Genomic DNA, 18274 nt, shown 5'->3' on the forward strand with positions numbered 1-18274 from the left:
CACATATCCTGGCCTGAAGTTGTTAAAAAAGCAATTTTGCAAGGGGACCTGCGAATCAAAGATTTATCCCAAATAGATCTATTCTCCGCTGTTTTGTACAGTTTTTATCAAAAGTCCATGAGCGTGAGGTAAAGTATTTACATACAGTTTTTATAATACATGTAGAATAAACAGTGATCTCTCACACTCGCTCCGTCTCTCTACCGTATGAGCACACACAGAGGTAATCAAGCGTATGTATTCAGGCACATACAATAACTAAAATAATGAAACGTACTGAAATATATTCAAAGAAAACAAAAACAAAAACAAAAGAAAAGTAGTTGAAATGAAAAAAAGGCTTCTTCAGTGACAATGAATGTATAAACTGAGAACCTTGTTGAGAAGCATTCGCACAAACAATCAAGAAGATTTAGCTTTGTATAACATTAACAATAAAAATGTTTCTATTCTAGTGAAAGTCTATCACCAATTTAGCCATATTCATTTGTGTAAAATCCAAATTTAGACTGTTAGATTGGTGTCTTCTCTTGCACAAACAAGCACACGCACGCGCACACACACCTACGGTACTACATGGATCATCAGTACCAATGAAATTGATAAAAATCCAAATATTGTTCAATAACACCCATTTGCGGGCTAAAAGTCAAAGTTAAAAATCAGAAATAAAGAGTATACATGCAAGTCCTTAGAAACACTAGAGACCCCCTGGTATCATACATACTGACTTGTCAGCCATGAGAAGGAAAGTCTTCTGAAGTTTTGACTGGGATGTACAACAAGCTCAATTTTAGATCCACTCAGTCAGATTGTGCTTAGAAAGTCAATTTTGGTTTGGCAACATAATTGGATGTCAGGTTTTAGTGAAAACAAACAGCTTATACTATTTCAGTGTCAGAGAGGGCTGTAAATCAAACAACACTCTACTTTTACTTTAGGGTTATTATGTGATAAAGCAGATACGACCTGTGTATCTCATGTTGTGGATGTGGGGGCTGCTTTTAATAAAAGAAAAAACTAGTTGAGTGCATTAGTAACAAAGGTGCTGCTTTTTACAAAATGTTCCACCTGCTTTTAAGATGCTGTTAACTCTGAACTGCCTTCTTCTTTATTCTGTTTCTGCACAAAAAGTGTGCAGTTGACACAGTCCACACAGGAGCTTGGACGTGAGGGCAAATTCTTCCCTTCATCAGAATCTCAGCACGCGAGTACGGACCGGAGAAATCAAGGTTACGGCACAAACTGAAATCAATTCTACATTCTGTGAAAGGGTTTCAGCTACGTGGTGAGAAAAACCACGGCTCAGTGGAAACTGTCATAAACATATACTAGTTGTTCAATAATTATTAATTAATAATAAACAGTTTAACTCAAGTATGTGTCCTGCTGTCTTATCATAAAGTGAGGCCACTATCTTTAAAAAGCCTCAAAAGGTGCAAAAATGTGTGGTTTTGTCTACTATATCTGATGGTTTCCTGGCAACTGGTACATAACTCCCATAAAACCACGACACATTTGTTGAGAACACATAATATACTGTAACATGGTCATCAGTGACTTGTAGAAGTGCCATTGGACAGAGCAGGCTAGCTGTTTCCACCTGTTTCCAGTGTCTATGCTAAGCTAAGCTAACTGGCTCATAGCAGTAGCTTCACATTTATCACTTGTTAACAGCTGAGTCCCAAAATGTCAGTAGAATTACTTTAAATAGTCAGATACACTGAGTATCTGTTTAGAGAGTAGAAATGATTTACTTTTTATACACATGACATGCTTCAAAGGTGACTAAAATAAATTCAGATTCCAACTGTGAGACTCGGTCCTGTGTTGATTATTTCTGAGCCTGCTGTGGTCCCTCTAAACCGGCAGAATGAAAACATTACACATTTGAACTTCTCCCATCACTCAAATGTGACCATCTAATACAGCAGGCAGAGCTTATGGCTGCAATCATGAAATAATTAACGTGGCAGTCTGGTCATCCCAGCAACAAAGGTCTCACTAGGAGAGTCCATTATGTCTCTGTCCTAAACAGCAAAACTGTCACAGCCAATTGAATCAGAGCCGGTGAAAGACCATGAGAGCAGCAAGCAGACATTAAATATGACTTACACGTGTTTAATGGATCCACGGTATCAGTTTTAATGAGGTGGGATAAAGCTTTTTAGTAAATGATTTAGAAGAAACTGACTAGATTAAATGTGGAGTTCATGTGTAGTACAAGAAAAACTTGTTTTATCGCCTGTAGCACAGATTTGTCCTATTTTGGGGGGGCAGGAATGTGTTTTATGTTGGCACTGTGGTTTTAACCCTTGTAATCCAGCCATTGGTATATCTTAATGGGCGGTGTATGTATGTGTTTTATCATAACAACAGTTTAACTGCATAAAAGCTTAGTTCACTACTGAAACTCATATCAGATGTTTTCAGGCTTATCTCCACTTAAATCAATTGACTAATTTGGTTGCAGGTGGATCTATCTACCAACAGGAGAGCTCTTGTGTGTATAAAATCAGAGTTAATCCTTTAAGGCACATCCAGCTCAAAATGCGAGACCCCATTTGGTACTGCCAAGCAGAAAAAACGAGAGGAAACGGCAAATCAGTATGATGACGTTGCTTCTGCAGCTGAAAGAAAAGAAACCTTCTTTGCAAATTTATAAGTACATAGAATGTACTCAGCTAGTCATGCCTTTCACATACACTTCACAGCACTCAAAAAAATAAAGAAGTTAAAAAAAAATCAAACATGAAGAATTAATAGCAAAGAAGAGAGCAGATTACAGGAACCCAAAAAAGATCTGTACTGATCAGTCTCCTGTAATATGGGTACGCTAAGAAAGAATAAACATCATACAAATATGTAACGTGAACTATTTAAATAAATAAAATAGAAAACAATCCAAACCGATCATCATTAAACACTGGAATAATATTCAATACTATTATTAACATTATCAATACAATTATTATTAGATTACCCTGTTACTTCAACAGAAGTGTTGATTTCTCATTCATGATTGTATTTCCGTTGCTAAACAAAATGTTTGTTTTGGTGTTAAGGAACTGCAGGAGGGAGGGAGAGGCAATGAGCATGTGAAGAGAGAAGAGACTAGAGATTTTGTTTCACTTTTTCCCTCCCTCCCTCCCTCGCTCCCTCCCTCCTTCCCTATCTTTCTCTGAGCGTCGGAGCAGCACTAGAATCCTCTCTTCTCATTAAAAACTCGTCTCCCAACGGACATCACCACAGCTTAGCCTGCAGTGGCCTCTGTGCATTGTCCAAATTCTTTCCATTTAGTGGAGTGAGAACAACACACAGTGTCATGTCTCCTCATTCTCTTCATACAGAGAGGTCATCAGCCTGCGCTGTTTCTATTTATTCTCCTCTGTATGTTCCTCTCCGTCACCCTCTTGTCTTCACTCTCTTCTATCTTCTCTCTCTTTCTTTCTTCACCCTCAGACGTCTGACTCGATGCTGGAGAGCTTTTCGTAAACGTGTCCATTGCTGGCACCATTGAAGGGTCTCTGTCCCTGTCCCAAACCTAACGTGTCCCTGCCCCCAGGCATTAGCTTGTTAACCCCATGAGTGTTCCCCATAGGCCCACCCACCCCGCCCAGGCACAGCTCTTTGGGGAACCTGGGGGCCACATTGGACATCACCCCAGCGGTGGCGGACGCAGGCAAATAGGATGCCGCTCCCATGGAGCCACGGAAGTCCCCTCCTCCTCGGTTGTTGTTGAGAAGTTGCTGCTGCTGCTGCTGTTGCTGCGTCTGTGGCTTTTTGATGTAGTACGGTTTGGCACCGTGTAATAGACACTGGTCGTCGCCGAAGGTTGGGATGAAGGGATTCTGGTTCACCTTATCTGGGTAGAGAGATTTAGACAAGGAGTAAGTCCCGGCCCCTCTGCTACCACCACCACCACAGCCCCCACCTCCTATCATAGCCCTATCTCTCTCCCTCAGGTCTCTCTCCCCAACCGATCGGCGATGCAACCCACCTTCGCCTCCACGAAACAAACTGAAAGAGGAACCTCCTTTTGCCCTATCCCCACCTATTCCTCCAAACATGGGAGACTCCCTTTCACTTGAATACCTCTCAAACATGTGAGCATAAGGGCTGGGGCCCTCCATGAAGCGGTCCTTGTCTTTCAAGCTCACGCTTCGCGGCTGGGGAAACTGCCCCCCAGGGCCGCCGCCAACCCCTCCCATGCGGCCTGCCCCCTCCCTCTGCAGGTCCACAAACGTGTCATATGAGTGCTGCCTCCGTAACACCCTCCCACCTGGCCCTAGCTTCCTGCGCTGTGCCTGAGTTTGTGTTTGGCTGGGTCCTACACTACTCTTCCCTGCAGCGAACACCATGTTGTTATCCTCGCTGATGTTGTACAAGTTGCTTGGCTGGATCTTACAGGAGTCGCAGCGCTTGCAGGTAGCAGAGCTGGGGCGACTGCTGGTCCCCCCAACTCCGCTAGCTGGGCATGTGCCGCCTCCTCCTACACCTCCACCATGGTGACAAACGCTGTGGCAGTTACGGCACTCCCAGTCACCCCCAGCTATTCCCCCACCTCCTAGCCCAGAGACCCCCTTCTCCCAGCAGGTGTGGGCCTGCTGCCCTGCCGACACTGAGCCCAGTCCACCTTTACACTCAGGCTTCTTGCCTTTACCTTTGAGGAAGTCTTCCACAGGTACTAAGCTTTTGCAGATACCACCACCACTACCGCCGCCCACACCGCTTCCTCCACTTCCACCCTCTTGCTCCCACTGGGCCATGCCCTCCATGGAGCGGAACTGGTCCGCATAGAAATCCCTCAGGTTCTCTTTGTCTTTGCGGAATAAGTAAGGTGAAGAATTACCCCCTCCTCCTCCCCTCTTCCGCTCCAGGGGAGGTGAGACCGTGCGGTGTGCCAGGGGCCCGTGGGGGAAGTGGTGGTGGACGGTGTGGTGGTGTGGTCTCCTCCTGAAGCCGCTCAGCTCTATCTCGTCCTGTTCCCGTCTGCACTTGGCTGAGGCTGGCCTCTTTTTCAGGCTGTCCCTGTACTGCTTACGCCGCTTGTTGTTGCCTTCCAGGTTGCCGTAGGTGACAGTGTGAGTGGAGATATCTGAGACATCAGAGCGAATGTTCCCATCATCACCCCCTGAGCCTCCCCCACCCCCACCACAGTACCTGTCATGACCCCCAATGAGCCCCGTGCTGGATGCGCCTCCTTTGAAAGAAAACCTGCCGTACACATTGCTTCCCTTGAACCCACCCTGGTTGGAATCCGCAGGGGTGTGGCCAGCAATCAGGTCGAACTTATTGGTATTCCTGTGAGTCATGGAGGGGCGGGGCTGGGTGGTGAAGATGGGCGCTACCCCTCCCCCTAAACTGTCACAATCGAACATGCCCCCATCCAACGAGCTAGCACTGCCTAAGCTACGCGGCCTGTTAGGCGGGGGGCCGGACATACCCAGAGCCGGGTGGTGGTGCCGGTAATGGTCCTGGTACAGGTTGCTGTCCTTCAGGGGCAAGTTGCCAAAAGTCCTCTCCACCTCGCTGATGTAGTCGCTGAACATGTTGTCCTCTGGGAGATAGGGTGGCGCTGACTTGCAGTCTACAGGGTGACCCACTAGGCTGCGCCGGTGCTCCTGAATATCATAGATAGCCGACTCACGACTACTGTGGCTGTACTCCAGGGCGGCGTGAGGAGAACCGTTAATGCCCGGGACGGCTGTCATGTCCTTGGCAGTGCGGAGCAACCGCAGGATGTTGGAGTGGGTGTTGTTCATGTTCTTCTTCATAGTGGCCGAAGGTGAATCTATGGTTGACTTGTTTTCCTCAATCTGTACCCCATGGATGCAGCTGTAGATACCCTGGAGTGTGAGAATCAGAAGAAAAGGGAGGCAGAGAGAGAAAGAGACGGTGAGACAGGTCATGAGAGAAAGAGAGAAAAGAGAGACAGTGATAAAGATGAGATCCAAGTGAGAGGAAAACAACGGTAAATATGTGTAGCAGTAGGAGTTAAGAACTAGAGGGGATTTAATGTTAGAGAGACAGAGCCAAACACCACACACCTAAACAGACAGAAAGACAGAGAGAGAGGGACAGGCGAACAGAGCCAGACAGAGGCAGAGAGAGGTTAATGCTTCATCATGTTCTCTCTGACCAAACGCTTGTTTACACACTATTAAACAGTAATAGGGGCTGAGTTCATGAGCGACTTCTCTCAGGGGAACAACATGGACCCTTACGGCTACTGCTCATTGCACCTCAGATACAGAGAAATGAGAGACAGGGGAATGAGCAGATCAAAGCCTTCATTGATAACTGCAGTATGCTCATAGTTTTGACCACCAATCAATAGTTTCAGTCAATATAATTTAAATTCAGATGACACTGCTGTCGTCAGCTTTGGTGTGCTGCTTGTTTGCCCATCATAAAAACATCGTTAAGGGAAATGAATCACTTTGTAAAAATTAGTTGGACTTTTTATCACAAACATTGCCAATCTGTTTGAAATGTCATGAGCCATCAGTATGTGTGTGTTTGTTTTGCCTGGTTGGTAAAAGCAGGATTTTCAAGTGAGGGGAAGCCTTTGCAAATGAAGTCAACAAGCGTGTTTAAGTGAGGGCTGAGGGAATCTGTGGTTGAGGCGACAGCCAAAATCGAAAGTTCAGGACACACTACCCACTAGCCAGTGAATGAGCCAATACTCCTCAAAGGCGACATCTTGTCAGAAACAGTTTCTGTCTGTCTCTTAGTCACTCTCCCCGTCACTGAGCTACATTCATGAATCTGAATCGTCAACCCTCTTTTCTCCAATTCCTCCATTCTCTCTTTGTGTCTCTTTTATCTTTGTTTCTGGGCAGTTGGGTGAGCGGCAGCCGCTCCAATGGGATTGTCTGTCTTTATCTCTCTACCTCTATAGCTACTATGGCTTCGGTGAAAGGTAATAGAATAGAGGGTACTGCCACACAGGTGTGTCTTTTCTTTTCTACTCTGCCTTTGTCCTGCTAACAGTTTTATTCTTTATCGCGATTCTTGCTAACTGACCTCTTTTTCATTCCTCTATACCTTCCTAGCCCTTTGTCATCTCATCACTTGTCCATCCTTACACTTTGTTTATGCATTATATGAGTTTTCTTTCTTGTACCGTAACTCAAGCCTGAAATCAGGCATGGAAATGTATAGAAGACATCTGGCTGTAGAACCACTCTTTAGTAATAGAAGCCACTCTATTCTAATCAAGCACATTAGAGGTTGGAGAGACTCTTAAGCCCACTGTGTAGTCAGTATGTGTGAAAAGCTATTTGCATAAAAATATTTCTGTTTGAGAATCTACAAATAGAGAGGGAGACAACCGCCAGTTTAAGAAATACTTAAAACAGTTTGTATAAAAAAGTCGAGATCTTTTAGGTTCATTCAGGTTAGTAAGATCAGATGTAATCAGTCTAATCAGATTTCATTGCTATCAGGAACACATTGAGCTCTAACACCTAACGCCTTTTCTTAGGCAAATAATGACAGAGAGACAATTTGCATGAACAAACATGCTCACCCCCCCCCACCCCCACCCTCTCTTAAGAGGTAGCATTATGCATTATGCAAACGAATTACACCTCAGATGATTATTTATATGGACCCATGTTAAGTGACCTATCTGAGCAGAGTTGTAACTAGACTGAGATGAGTTCTCCAGGTCACCAGCTAAGAAAGTGCAGCCTAGTAGGCTGCTTTTATTTCCTCAACATTAAGCTGATAAACACCAGGTTTTATTAGCACTATCAGAGGCTGTGACTTTAGTGGGGCTTGCACATGACTCAGTTTGTAGGTGTAAGCAATTTGTAGCAGCTAGATAGTGTAGTGGTAAGACTGCCACCCTCCTTGTGGGAGACTGGGGTTTGAATCCCACCTGTGGCCTACCACCAGTTCTTAGACAAGACAAGACCTCCTTACACTTACCTTGCCTGCCCTTGTAAGTCTCTTTGGATAAAAATGCCTGCTAAATGTAACTTTCTTGTAATAACAATGTTTTTTGTAGAAATATGTCCCAAAATATATGTTAATGTAGAGAGGTTGTGTAAAAGGCCTCTGTGAGCAGAAGCAGCACTTTTCTAAAGGTTTCTGAGTATGGATCACTCTTTCAACCAGTCAGAAACCAGCAATTTCTGCTTTACAAGTAACTTATGTCTTATATATCGTTCTAGGTCACCACTGATCACAAAGCCAGAAAGCTTAGTGACAAAGTTTCACCTAAGCTAGAACCTAGAAAACAGTAGAAGAGGTGTCATGATCTAATAATTAGGACATCTACGTGTAGCAACTGACCAGGTGTGTGGAGGTGAGAAAGTAAACTATATTATGGTTTGGCTTCCCTCTCAAGTTCTATATTTTCATATTTTATACAACTACTTCAGAACATCAGCTTCATCATTTTTGTGTAAAGAGCTTTTCATGCTCTTCCAATAAACATTTATATGTCATCTAATGGCAGTGACACAACATGACCTACATAGTCCTCTTAGAGCATACTGACATCCTTACTTTGAGTAACATTTTGTTCTAGCTATAAATCAGTTAGTTTTTGATTTTTAAGGCTGTAGTTAGATGATAGTTATGGTTAGACCAAAAATCTCAATAGGTTTCACTGATTAGTTAGATTCCTGTTCAGTATGAGCTGTCGTATCTGATATTGTTCTATGCAAAATTAAATAGAAATAGAAAGCAGGACTCAGGACAGGACTCAGCAGTCAAACTCAGGTCTCTGAGCATGATACACCTGCTATTATTGCTTTCCAATAATTAATGATCTACATTATTTGAAAAAAAATAAATAAATAATCAGAAGTATCAGAAAATAACCATAGTGTAATTACATTTGTGTAGTTTAATTGCATAAGAACATAATTTTTAGGAGACAGTTCTGGTCTGGGACTGCTAATAATATTATATTATTGTAATATTGGGCTCCACTGGCTTGAAGTATGTAGTCAAAAGTGTAAACATTTTCTGTGTGGCACGGGGTGGATGCTCTGGAGTAAAAAAGCCAATAGGTAAGTCAGGTGAGTCATCGTATCCTCCTGACTGACTCAATACACCTCAACTAAAGCCAGTGGTTTTAAAACAACCCCTCCTGTGATCTTTCTGTCAGGACGACAAAGGTCAGCCCTAAAATAAAACCCAAACACACTCACTCTGCTAATGGAGAAGGTGACCCCGGGCTTCCCAGAGCACACGCCCATGAAGCAAAAGCGCAGCTGCCAGTAGAACAAATGTTCACAGATGAAGGTGATGAATGACAGAACCATGGCGGCCCCAAGCATGTAGAAGACTCCTGCCATGTTGTCCACATCCAGCTGACTGCTCATCACCTCATTCTTCTCATTGTGGCAGATGCCCGTCAGCCACAGGGCCTCCAACTCTTCCATCTCACCTGGAAGAAGGACAGGCACATTTACACAGTTTACTGTATCGATGTGTTGGTTTGTGTGACCTGCACACTTGCATGAGTCTGCCAGTAGGTGCGTGAACAAAAGCAGAGGACACATTTTTTTAAATTTGGAGTTGATGCCAAAAACAGCTCAGGTCTCATGTACGTGCAACAAATGTCATAATGCATTATTCTGACTTAACATCCCTTGAGGATTATTCTCATTAAGTATTGCTTATGCAAGGCTAACCCTTTCTTGCTGTGGGAGAAAAAAAAACAACTGCCTGCTGGGACATTCCTCAGGGAGGAACTGTGTGTGGTCATGTGACAAGCGTTGCCACCTTAAAACGCGACCCCCTCAGTTCCACATCCCTTGGGGGACTGCTAAAGGGGAAGGACACGTCCAGAGAGATTTGTTTGATCTGCACCAATGGCCTGTTTTTCGTGTGTGAGATCTGGGGGGAGGGGGTGTATATTTTCCCAACGCTTACGTAACACCGTGTTGTGTTGTGTATGTATGTTCGTACAGATGAATGTGCGCGTTCGTCTCAGACAGCTGCTAACTAGTTTTCACTAGCTCTATCTTTCCTAAATGGAGAAAAGAAAGCACAGCGTAGGTGGTGGTCTCGTAATGATTGGTTTATCAGCCATTAAAGCCATTAAATGTAAAAACAAAAGGTCTGATGTCTCTTATTTATTTCATTCATTAAAAGAACATTTTGTGAATGTTGTGAACTCTCTCACTTTTGTTATATGACTTGAAAGAGACTGACTGTGCTTTGGCTACAGAGCACGAGTCACGAGGCAACCAGCTTAGCATAAAGACAGGAAACAGCAACGCTGGCCCAATCAAAAGTTTACTAAATTGTCTTGTAATACCTCTAAAACTTTAATGAACATCTTACATCTTCTTTGTACAACTAACAAAATGTGGCCTCCTGACAAACACACAAGGTAGGTCTCTGTAGAGGGACAGACATATCAGACCTGGCAACCTCAATGTCCAGGAGGCAGCTTTTTGGACTTGTTTGTGTAAACAGGTCCAACCTTGATGCAAAGACATGGAATTTATATATCTACTTGAACTATATCTTGAGAAGAGATGGTCAAGTTAGAGTTATAAAACCATTTCAAGGGATAACAAATCAAAATACTCATCTCATTGAGCAATTAGTTCTAAACATGTTTTCCTACTGTCACCAGTTGAAATATCTGCTCATTGATTTATAGCATCTATATAAAAAGAACTACACTGCCTGTCCAAAAAAACTAGTCACACACTCTATTTTATTCTGTTGGCCCGGGCTTTAGTTTTGATTACAGCAGACATTTACCGTGACATTGTTTCGATAAGCTTCTGCAATGTCACAACATGTATTCCCATCCAGAGTTGTTTTAATTTTTCAGTATATTCAGGTCGTCAGCTGACCTCATTCTGTGGGCACATAACGTTGCTGAACCTAGACCTGACCAACCTCACAGACTCGTACAGTAGGCACTAGTCATGATGGGTAGATCACTTTATCCACCTTTTCTTACCCTGATGCGCCCATCACTCTGAAACAGAGTAAATCTGGACTCATCAGACCACATAACCTTCTTCCATTGCTCCAAAGTTAAAATTTTATGCTCCCCAGCAAATTTAAGCCTTTTTTCTGATTAGCCTCACTGACAAGTGGTTTTCTTAATGCTACACAGCTGTTCAGTCCCAGTCCCTTGGGTTCATTTCACATTATGTGTATAGGAATACTCTTACTTTTACTTTTTTTTCTGACCAAATTTCTTCTTTGACAGTTCTTAGTAGTAGTAGTTTCATCAATCTCCTTAGATATTGTCTTTGCTTGATTCATGCCAATAATTTGACCCTTCAGAAACAGATTAACATCTTTTCCACTACCACAGGATGTGTGTTCAGACATACTTGTTTAAGAAATGAGAAGCTACTAATAACTTGTTGGCAGCTGAAAAATAATTATCTATGCAGTAATTATCCAATTGAGGCTCTTAATTGCTTAGTTAAACCGAGGTGGTGACTTTTTTTTTTCGAGGGGCAGTTTATGAAAAAAAGATTGAGAAAAGGTCTAATTTCTGACACTACTGATTATCATAAGATTTCAATGACTGTGAGTCAAGTCCAAGACACACACTCCTAAATCTAGACTGATTGGTATAAAATTAATATGTACTTCTTTTCGACCCCATAATGTCAGTCCGTGCTTTCTTTCCCTGCCTCTATTCTCCTCCATCGTGCCTTCAATCCCATTCCTTGTCCATTTTAAACCTTTCCCACTCTTTCATCCTCAACCTATTTATGTTCAGGTGTAGTGGCACAGATAGCATTGGGATATGGGACACATCGGGCAGTCATGCAGCACTGCTGCCCTTCTGGGCTGGATGAAGTCGGCGTAAGAAGTGGTCCACTATGGAACTCCAAAATGTTCAAAATTAAATAAATAAATAAAAGATTATGACATAAATAACTGCATAAATAAATAAGAGAAATTATATAATATGACATTCATTAGTTGACCTGGATTCCTGCTCACTGGACTGGTACAGCTAGCAACAATGTGCTAGGTCAAAAGTCATAAAGGATGGAGGATTGGTGTGAATCTTGTTAACCTCTGCTTAGAGAGGGACAATTTACTGGTAGATGCTTTTTCCAATCCTTTGAATGATGTTTTGAAATGCTTGGGACAATATTTGCTCATTGTTGATTGATGTCTTCAAATGTTGGCTTAAAATTCATAGCACAGCACTCGAGACTTTAGATACTGATAGATACTGTCAGATAATCATCAAACTAAATAATTACTCAGAATTAAATAAGTGAAGATTATCATCTTTTCTAAAACTAATCCACCTTTTTTTCATCTTCCGTGAACCAAAGAGAGCTTATTTCCCAAAGTTTGCCGCAGAATAAAATCAGATTATTCATATATATTATATATAAGTAGTTCACCTTTTTTATATGGTTGTATTTACTACAGACAGTCTTAGTACTTTTGAAGTAATCCTGTACCAAGGCACCCCCCACTAAGAACTAATACTATGAAAATGTGAAAATAATAAATTGTCATATTATATAACTTCTCTTATTTATTTACACAGTTATTTCTGTCATATTGTCCTATTTATTGAATTTTGAACATTTTGTAAAATGCAAATATTTGCTCTAAAATATCCCAAATTTAATGTGGACCACCTTTAGCACAGTTGGTCTGCTGGTTTGCTCTTGACATTCTTGACCTCAATGCTGTGTGTTCACGGCCCTGATATGGCAAACAGGAGAGGAGAACCCGACTGCCTTCTTGAAGTGGAGGTATTTTGCTATCTGAGATGCAGTTTCCTGTTAGTAGGCCATGGCTGAGCCTCTCCCTCTGCCTATACAGTATGACTTGTATCATGTTCACATGTGGACTCTAACAGGATGTGACAGATACAGTAGGAGCAAACATCGGTGAGTCTGATCTCTTAACCTGGACTGTTGTATCTGTGCTGACAGCCACACAGTCCATGTGAAGTGATGAGAGGTAAAGTCTGATGTGTTGGCCTTATACACACAGGTGACAGAACAATAACACTTTGTTGCCATTTGGTAAATTTGTGCAGACATGTTGTCTGTTTTTTTGTCGCAAACATGCACAAAGCCACATGCTACTAGAAACATGTGCACGTGTTCACATCTTGCATACACATGTACGTGCACAGGCTGCCACTTTGATTTACATTACTCGAGAGCTTTCCAACAATGGATGTCAAGGTCTGAGTCAATCCGGCTCCTCAAGATCTGATCCAAGGTGAATGTTCTCTCTATACTGACCATCATCCATCACTTACACTGGGATGGAAATTGATAATGATAATGAAGGTCATCAGGTGTGTATGTGTGCTGTGTAATACATTATCTGACGGGCAGTGAGTAGAATGTAGCACATACTATCTCTGTGGAGAACTACAGTAGGTGTACTGTCCAGGGAGAGTAACTTCTTTTACATTTAGCTCAAGGCAGGTGATACATTTTGACTCAAAGTGCGTTATTCTCAGTTTCCCATAAAAAATCTCTATAGGCAGAGTGGCATTAATTGTTAACTCTCTGTGAGCAACAGCAGCATTTGATTAAGCAGATGTGCTTTTGCTACCAAAATGTTTTAACCACCATTTGTTCCACCAAAATTATCTGTCAATTACCTTCTTCAATGATGCATTTTTTATTATTATTATTATAATTATTGATACCTATTTATATTCTACTATTCTCTCAATGAATCATTCTAAAGAGAATAGTCAAAAAGTACAATATCCCACCAGTCAATGTGACAACTTCAAGTTATTCAACAAGTTATTTAGTTCAATCAACAGATATTTGGTTTCCAATTAAAGTAAAAAGAAGGTATAAAGAAGCAAATCTTCATGTTTGACATGCTGGAACCAGAGAATAGTTGGTATTTTTAGAAGAATTACTGCATTGCAGTCGTTTGCCTGCATCGACCAGTGAAGTTGCAGTTTACATACATGTATATACAAATGGACGTTTGAGCCAGATGTAAATACATTCCCTCCAAGCCTCCAAAAAAGGTAAAGCATATTGCTGATGATACGTGACATACGTTTGGTCACAGTGAGCTTGATCTTTGACCTTTAAGCACCAAAATCTAATCAGTTCACTAAGGTGGACATTTGTGCCAGATTTGAATGCATTTTCTTAAGGTGTTCCCGAGACTGGGATGGACAGACAACACATTCATTTGCATTTATGCTCTACAAAATTATATCGACACGGCATTCAGTAAAAGATCATCAAATGTATTGAGCTTGAAAATAGTTTGACAAAAATCATTACAAAGAACACTTACTTGGTTTTTCAGAAGATATCAAACACACTTTGTGGCCTCCCTCAGTTTGCACAGTTGTCATGGTTTAGTTGTTATGATGTGATCTAAGTACAGTTTGTACTACCTGATAATGGACGGTCATTTGTAGAATGACAAGATGCTGAAAAACACTTTTTCTTTAGAAAAAACACATTGTATACAGCAAAGTGTAAATAGTTCTGGTCACTCCTGGTCAGTGGCATTTAATAAAATAAGAACTAATTACAATTATTACAAACCATGTTCATCTAATACAGTTTGGCCAAAGTCCAAGAAGAATAAAGTCAGTTCAAAAGAAAAAAACATCACCTTTATTTTTAATAAAAGATCTCCCCCTCCTGAGCGCAGATGTTCCCATTCTTAATCAAATCCCTTCAGTATGTCCTACACCAGCCCCGACCCAACCTCTGAGTCACTTGTCGACAGAACTCATTCAAACAGAGGTGCCAGGTCTGCATCCTAACCACCTCAACTGGCTCAGTCCTCTCACTGAAAAGAGCCAGCAGCTCAGTGCAGAGGCCCTCGTTGATCACTGCTTGCTTCTTTCGCTCATCACCCCAAAACACACAACGACAGCTGGGGCTCAAAACAAAACCCAATCAACAAACGGAGAGAACTGCATACACACACTGTCATCAGTGTTGTTGCTACTTTCTGTAAACTAATGGGATGCAGAGCCATAATTCAAATTCTGATGTAGTAGTGCCACCATACTGTTGAATTGATAAGCGGGTGTCGGAGTGCCAAAGAAATTACACACAAAGACAAATGCTGGTCACGGAAACTCCCATTAGGCCACTTCTATGCTGCCTGCACATCGCTTATCAGCCAGTGGAGGTAGTAGGGTTTCAAATATTTATGCACTTTTCTAAATTGTAGACTGAGCGTTGAAGCTTTTATCCCTGTATCTTCTGAGGTGGTTTAGAATTTGTCTGTAAGACAACTTAGAAATCCACATTAGTCTAAATCCTGGAGGGATTTCACTCTTAATATGTCATTGTGGGAAAAGTAATTTGTGGACCAAGAGTAAAAACAAATCAACAAACACTCAAATCCTGTCACTGACAAATCTGAAAGACTACCCTTGTTAAGAGCCACAGTATCGATCTACCCAGAACAAATACAAATATATTTGAGGTTTCCCTGTTGAATGTACAATATAAGTTAGCCAACACTACCTGCCAGACCACGGATGCTGTTTGGGAATCCATCTGATGCTGAAGAAATGTGTCAATCACACCGGCTCAAAAACATCAAGAGGCTTCAACATTTCAAGGTTGATCTTGTGCACAGAGCTGTCGCTGCTGAAATAGGTTTTAAAATGTGCTGCTAGAACCTCCTTAGTTACCAAATAAATGAACTCCTTCCATGCGTTCACTCGAGCAACTACAACAGCTGCATCCTTTCAGGCCTGCTGGTACCTCACTGTTGATTGTGGGCTGCACTGTTCCAACCTGTCTCAGGAGGTCTCACTGAGTGCCAGGGTCCACCAGCAGGTTTCCTGTGTTGTCACCATAACAAGCAGCCACCTCCTGTGTCACAGCTCTTTGACATGTTAGCTGTGAGGATATTACAATATTATATTGTACAAGACACACTTCACTCGCATCATTCACACACTCATATTCTTAAGACTTCTGTTATAAAAAATTAAAACTCAGTATATAATTTGGTGAGTTAGGAAGCTTCAAATAAAACACTGACATACAAGCCCTTACCATCTCCAAATAGCATGAGGATGGCCAGATCCACGGCTCGTTTCCAGCCTGTGTCCTTCTGGATGGCGATGCCATAGCCGGTGGATGCGAATACCTTGCCACTCCCAATGGTGACCAGTTTGCAGCCCTCGTCTCTGCCAGCCATGTAGTTCAGCACTGCAGCATCGTAGATAAAAGCGTCCAGTTTGCTGCAAAGCACGATGGAAGGAGATGTGTTAGAAAAACATTTACATGGTTTTATGGTAACTTGTGTGCCACCAATTATACAGTGATTGTGATTTCTCAAATTTTCATTCATCATTCATTTATTAGTAGAAACTGCGTTCTCCATTCATACTGAACTGTATGCTTGCCTGTGCAGATTTTTGCTTGTTCAGCTGACCTGCTGTGCTCTGACTGAAACACTCTTGGATACGCCAGCTTAACATTTAATTAATTAAGGAATTAGGAAAAATGAATGAATTGGAGTGAACCAACTGAACGCTCCTTCTATTTTAGCTGTCATTTCTGAGAAATCACGTGTGTGTGGTACTTCTTTCAAGGAAACTGGCAAGAAAATTATTCGAAAATGATGAACCCACAAAATAAAACTTTACCAGGCATTTTTTTAGCAAAAGTTAGAACACAATAGAGCATGATATGGATTTTTGCTTTCGCTGTCTGAGTTTTTGAGGACATGGTATAACACACATAACATATATTTTATTTAGAACTTGAACAGGGCACCAGGGGGGAGGGAGATTTTGGACATATTCACAGACTTTTCTATAGTATAGTAAGGATTGAGCAGCTTACCTTAAACAACTTTACCAAACATCATGAATAATAAATATTTTTCTGTGAAATAAAACATTAGCCTTGACGGGAAAGACTAGCAGCAATACTACACACACCACAAATGCCATAGATTCTGTATATTTACTTACTGTTTCTAAAACTCACCCTGCTGACGGAGGCCACAAGACGTGGCTTCAGAAACAAGTACGTTTGACTTTGTGTTGAATTGTTTTGGTGACTATAGTTTACGCCTAATAAATAAATGAAGCAAGTGTCAAGATGTGGGCAGCATACCATATCTGATAAGCAATAGGAGGCAATCTCCATTCTATTCTATTCTATTCTATTCTATTCTAGTCCACTCCTCTCTTTACATATTAACCCTGAGTGAGTTGATAGATAAATTGTCATGACACTTTCCAGCTTTGTGACAATCTACCATCAAAAGGTGCCTCAGGGCTCTGTCGTCCTTTGTGGACATCAGCTCAAACTCTCACCAAGCACCAGAGGTACATCGTGCTTTTGTGCTCTTAGTGCTCTTAGTGCTAATGCTAAAAATTGTTCCACAGATTGGTGAAACCGTTGGAAGACAGGGAGAGAGATAAAGGGAAGATACTACATAGCTTTCCCAAAAGCAGAGAGTGAATATTAGTCAATATCACCAGCTTGCACAGCAACCACAAGCTACGCTGCTATTCTGGGTGCTAGTGGCGCAAAGACACATAGCTCCGCCGGCTGCCCACCCACATTGCCCACAATGCTTCCTCTTCCTCTGTCTGCATCTCCTTATTCCTTCATCATCTTTTCTCTGTGTTGCATCAGTAAAGGACCTCACAGCTTCACAACACTGTCTCTTTTCTCCCAGATGAGATCCTTTCAACTCCCTCCTTCCTTAAAGCCCCCATCTGTCTCTCCATCCTCCCCTCTGTGTCTCTCCTCCTCACCCGGTTTTCAGACTGTACAGTGCCTCATCTACATTCTTCTGGTGGAAGCTGGTCATGTAGGTATGCATGTCCCGGTAGTTGTTGCGGATGTTGCGCTCTGTACTCCCATTGGGCACCGTGCCGAACCGGAATGGCGGTGAGAATTCGTTGGGATTTTGGAACTGTTGTGGAGTTTTTCCGGAAAAGAAAGCACACAGAGAAAATGACAGAGGGATGCTTGTTAGCATGGAAAAGGTAGTGAACCACATTAAATAGCTTTTAATGCACAGTTGAGCTTCAAATGAACGACATGCTTAGAGTTGTGCTCAATGGAGGAAGACACACATCCGAGTCTTGAAGACATTAAGGGAAACAATTAGGCCGGAAACTACGGTACATCAACCAATTCTATTTTTCTAATAAATTAATGATTTGATCTATAAAATTTCAAGTAATAAAGCAATAATAGTTTCCCAACCCATGTTTGCACACCCAACATGTACAAATAAAAGTTAAATAAAATAACTATTTAACCCATAAACACTAGAGGTCATTTATAATTGGCCTCACAAACAC

General features: G+C 41.9%; 1 protein-coding gene across 3 annotated transcripts in view; it reads right to left on the reverse strand.

The window, feature by feature from the left end:
* Window positions 1-3174: 3174 nt before the first annotated feature.
* grin2bb (glutamate receptor, ionotropic, N-methyl D-aspartate 2B, genome duplicate b) overlaps window positions 3175-18274 on the reverse strand; it is an 81304-nt gene continuing 66204 nt past the window's right edge. For 2 of the 3 annotated variants that reach the window (XM_026358865.1, XM_026358864.1), the window contains exons 13-16: window positions 17720-17880; window positions 15999-16186; window positions 9171-9409; window positions 3459-5849 (exon numbers count right to left, since the gene is read on the reverse strand). In XM_026358865.1, the coding sequence (XP_026214650.1) occupies window positions 3459-5849; window positions 9171-9409; window positions 15999-16186; window positions 17720-17880 (2979 nt within the window). Of the gene's footprint in view, window positions 5850-9170; window positions 9410-15998; window positions 16187-17719; window positions 17881-18274 lie in introns of all 3 variants that reach the window. The other variant, XM_026358866.1, reaches the window with a different exon arrangement.

Source organism: Anabas testudineus, chromosome 1, assembly GCF_900324465.2.
Source record: "Anabas testudineus chromosome 1, fAnaTes1.2, whole genome shotgun sequence".
Lineage (NCBI taxonomy): Eukaryota > Metazoa > Chordata > Actinopteri > Anabantiformes > Anabantidae > Anabas > Anabas testudineus.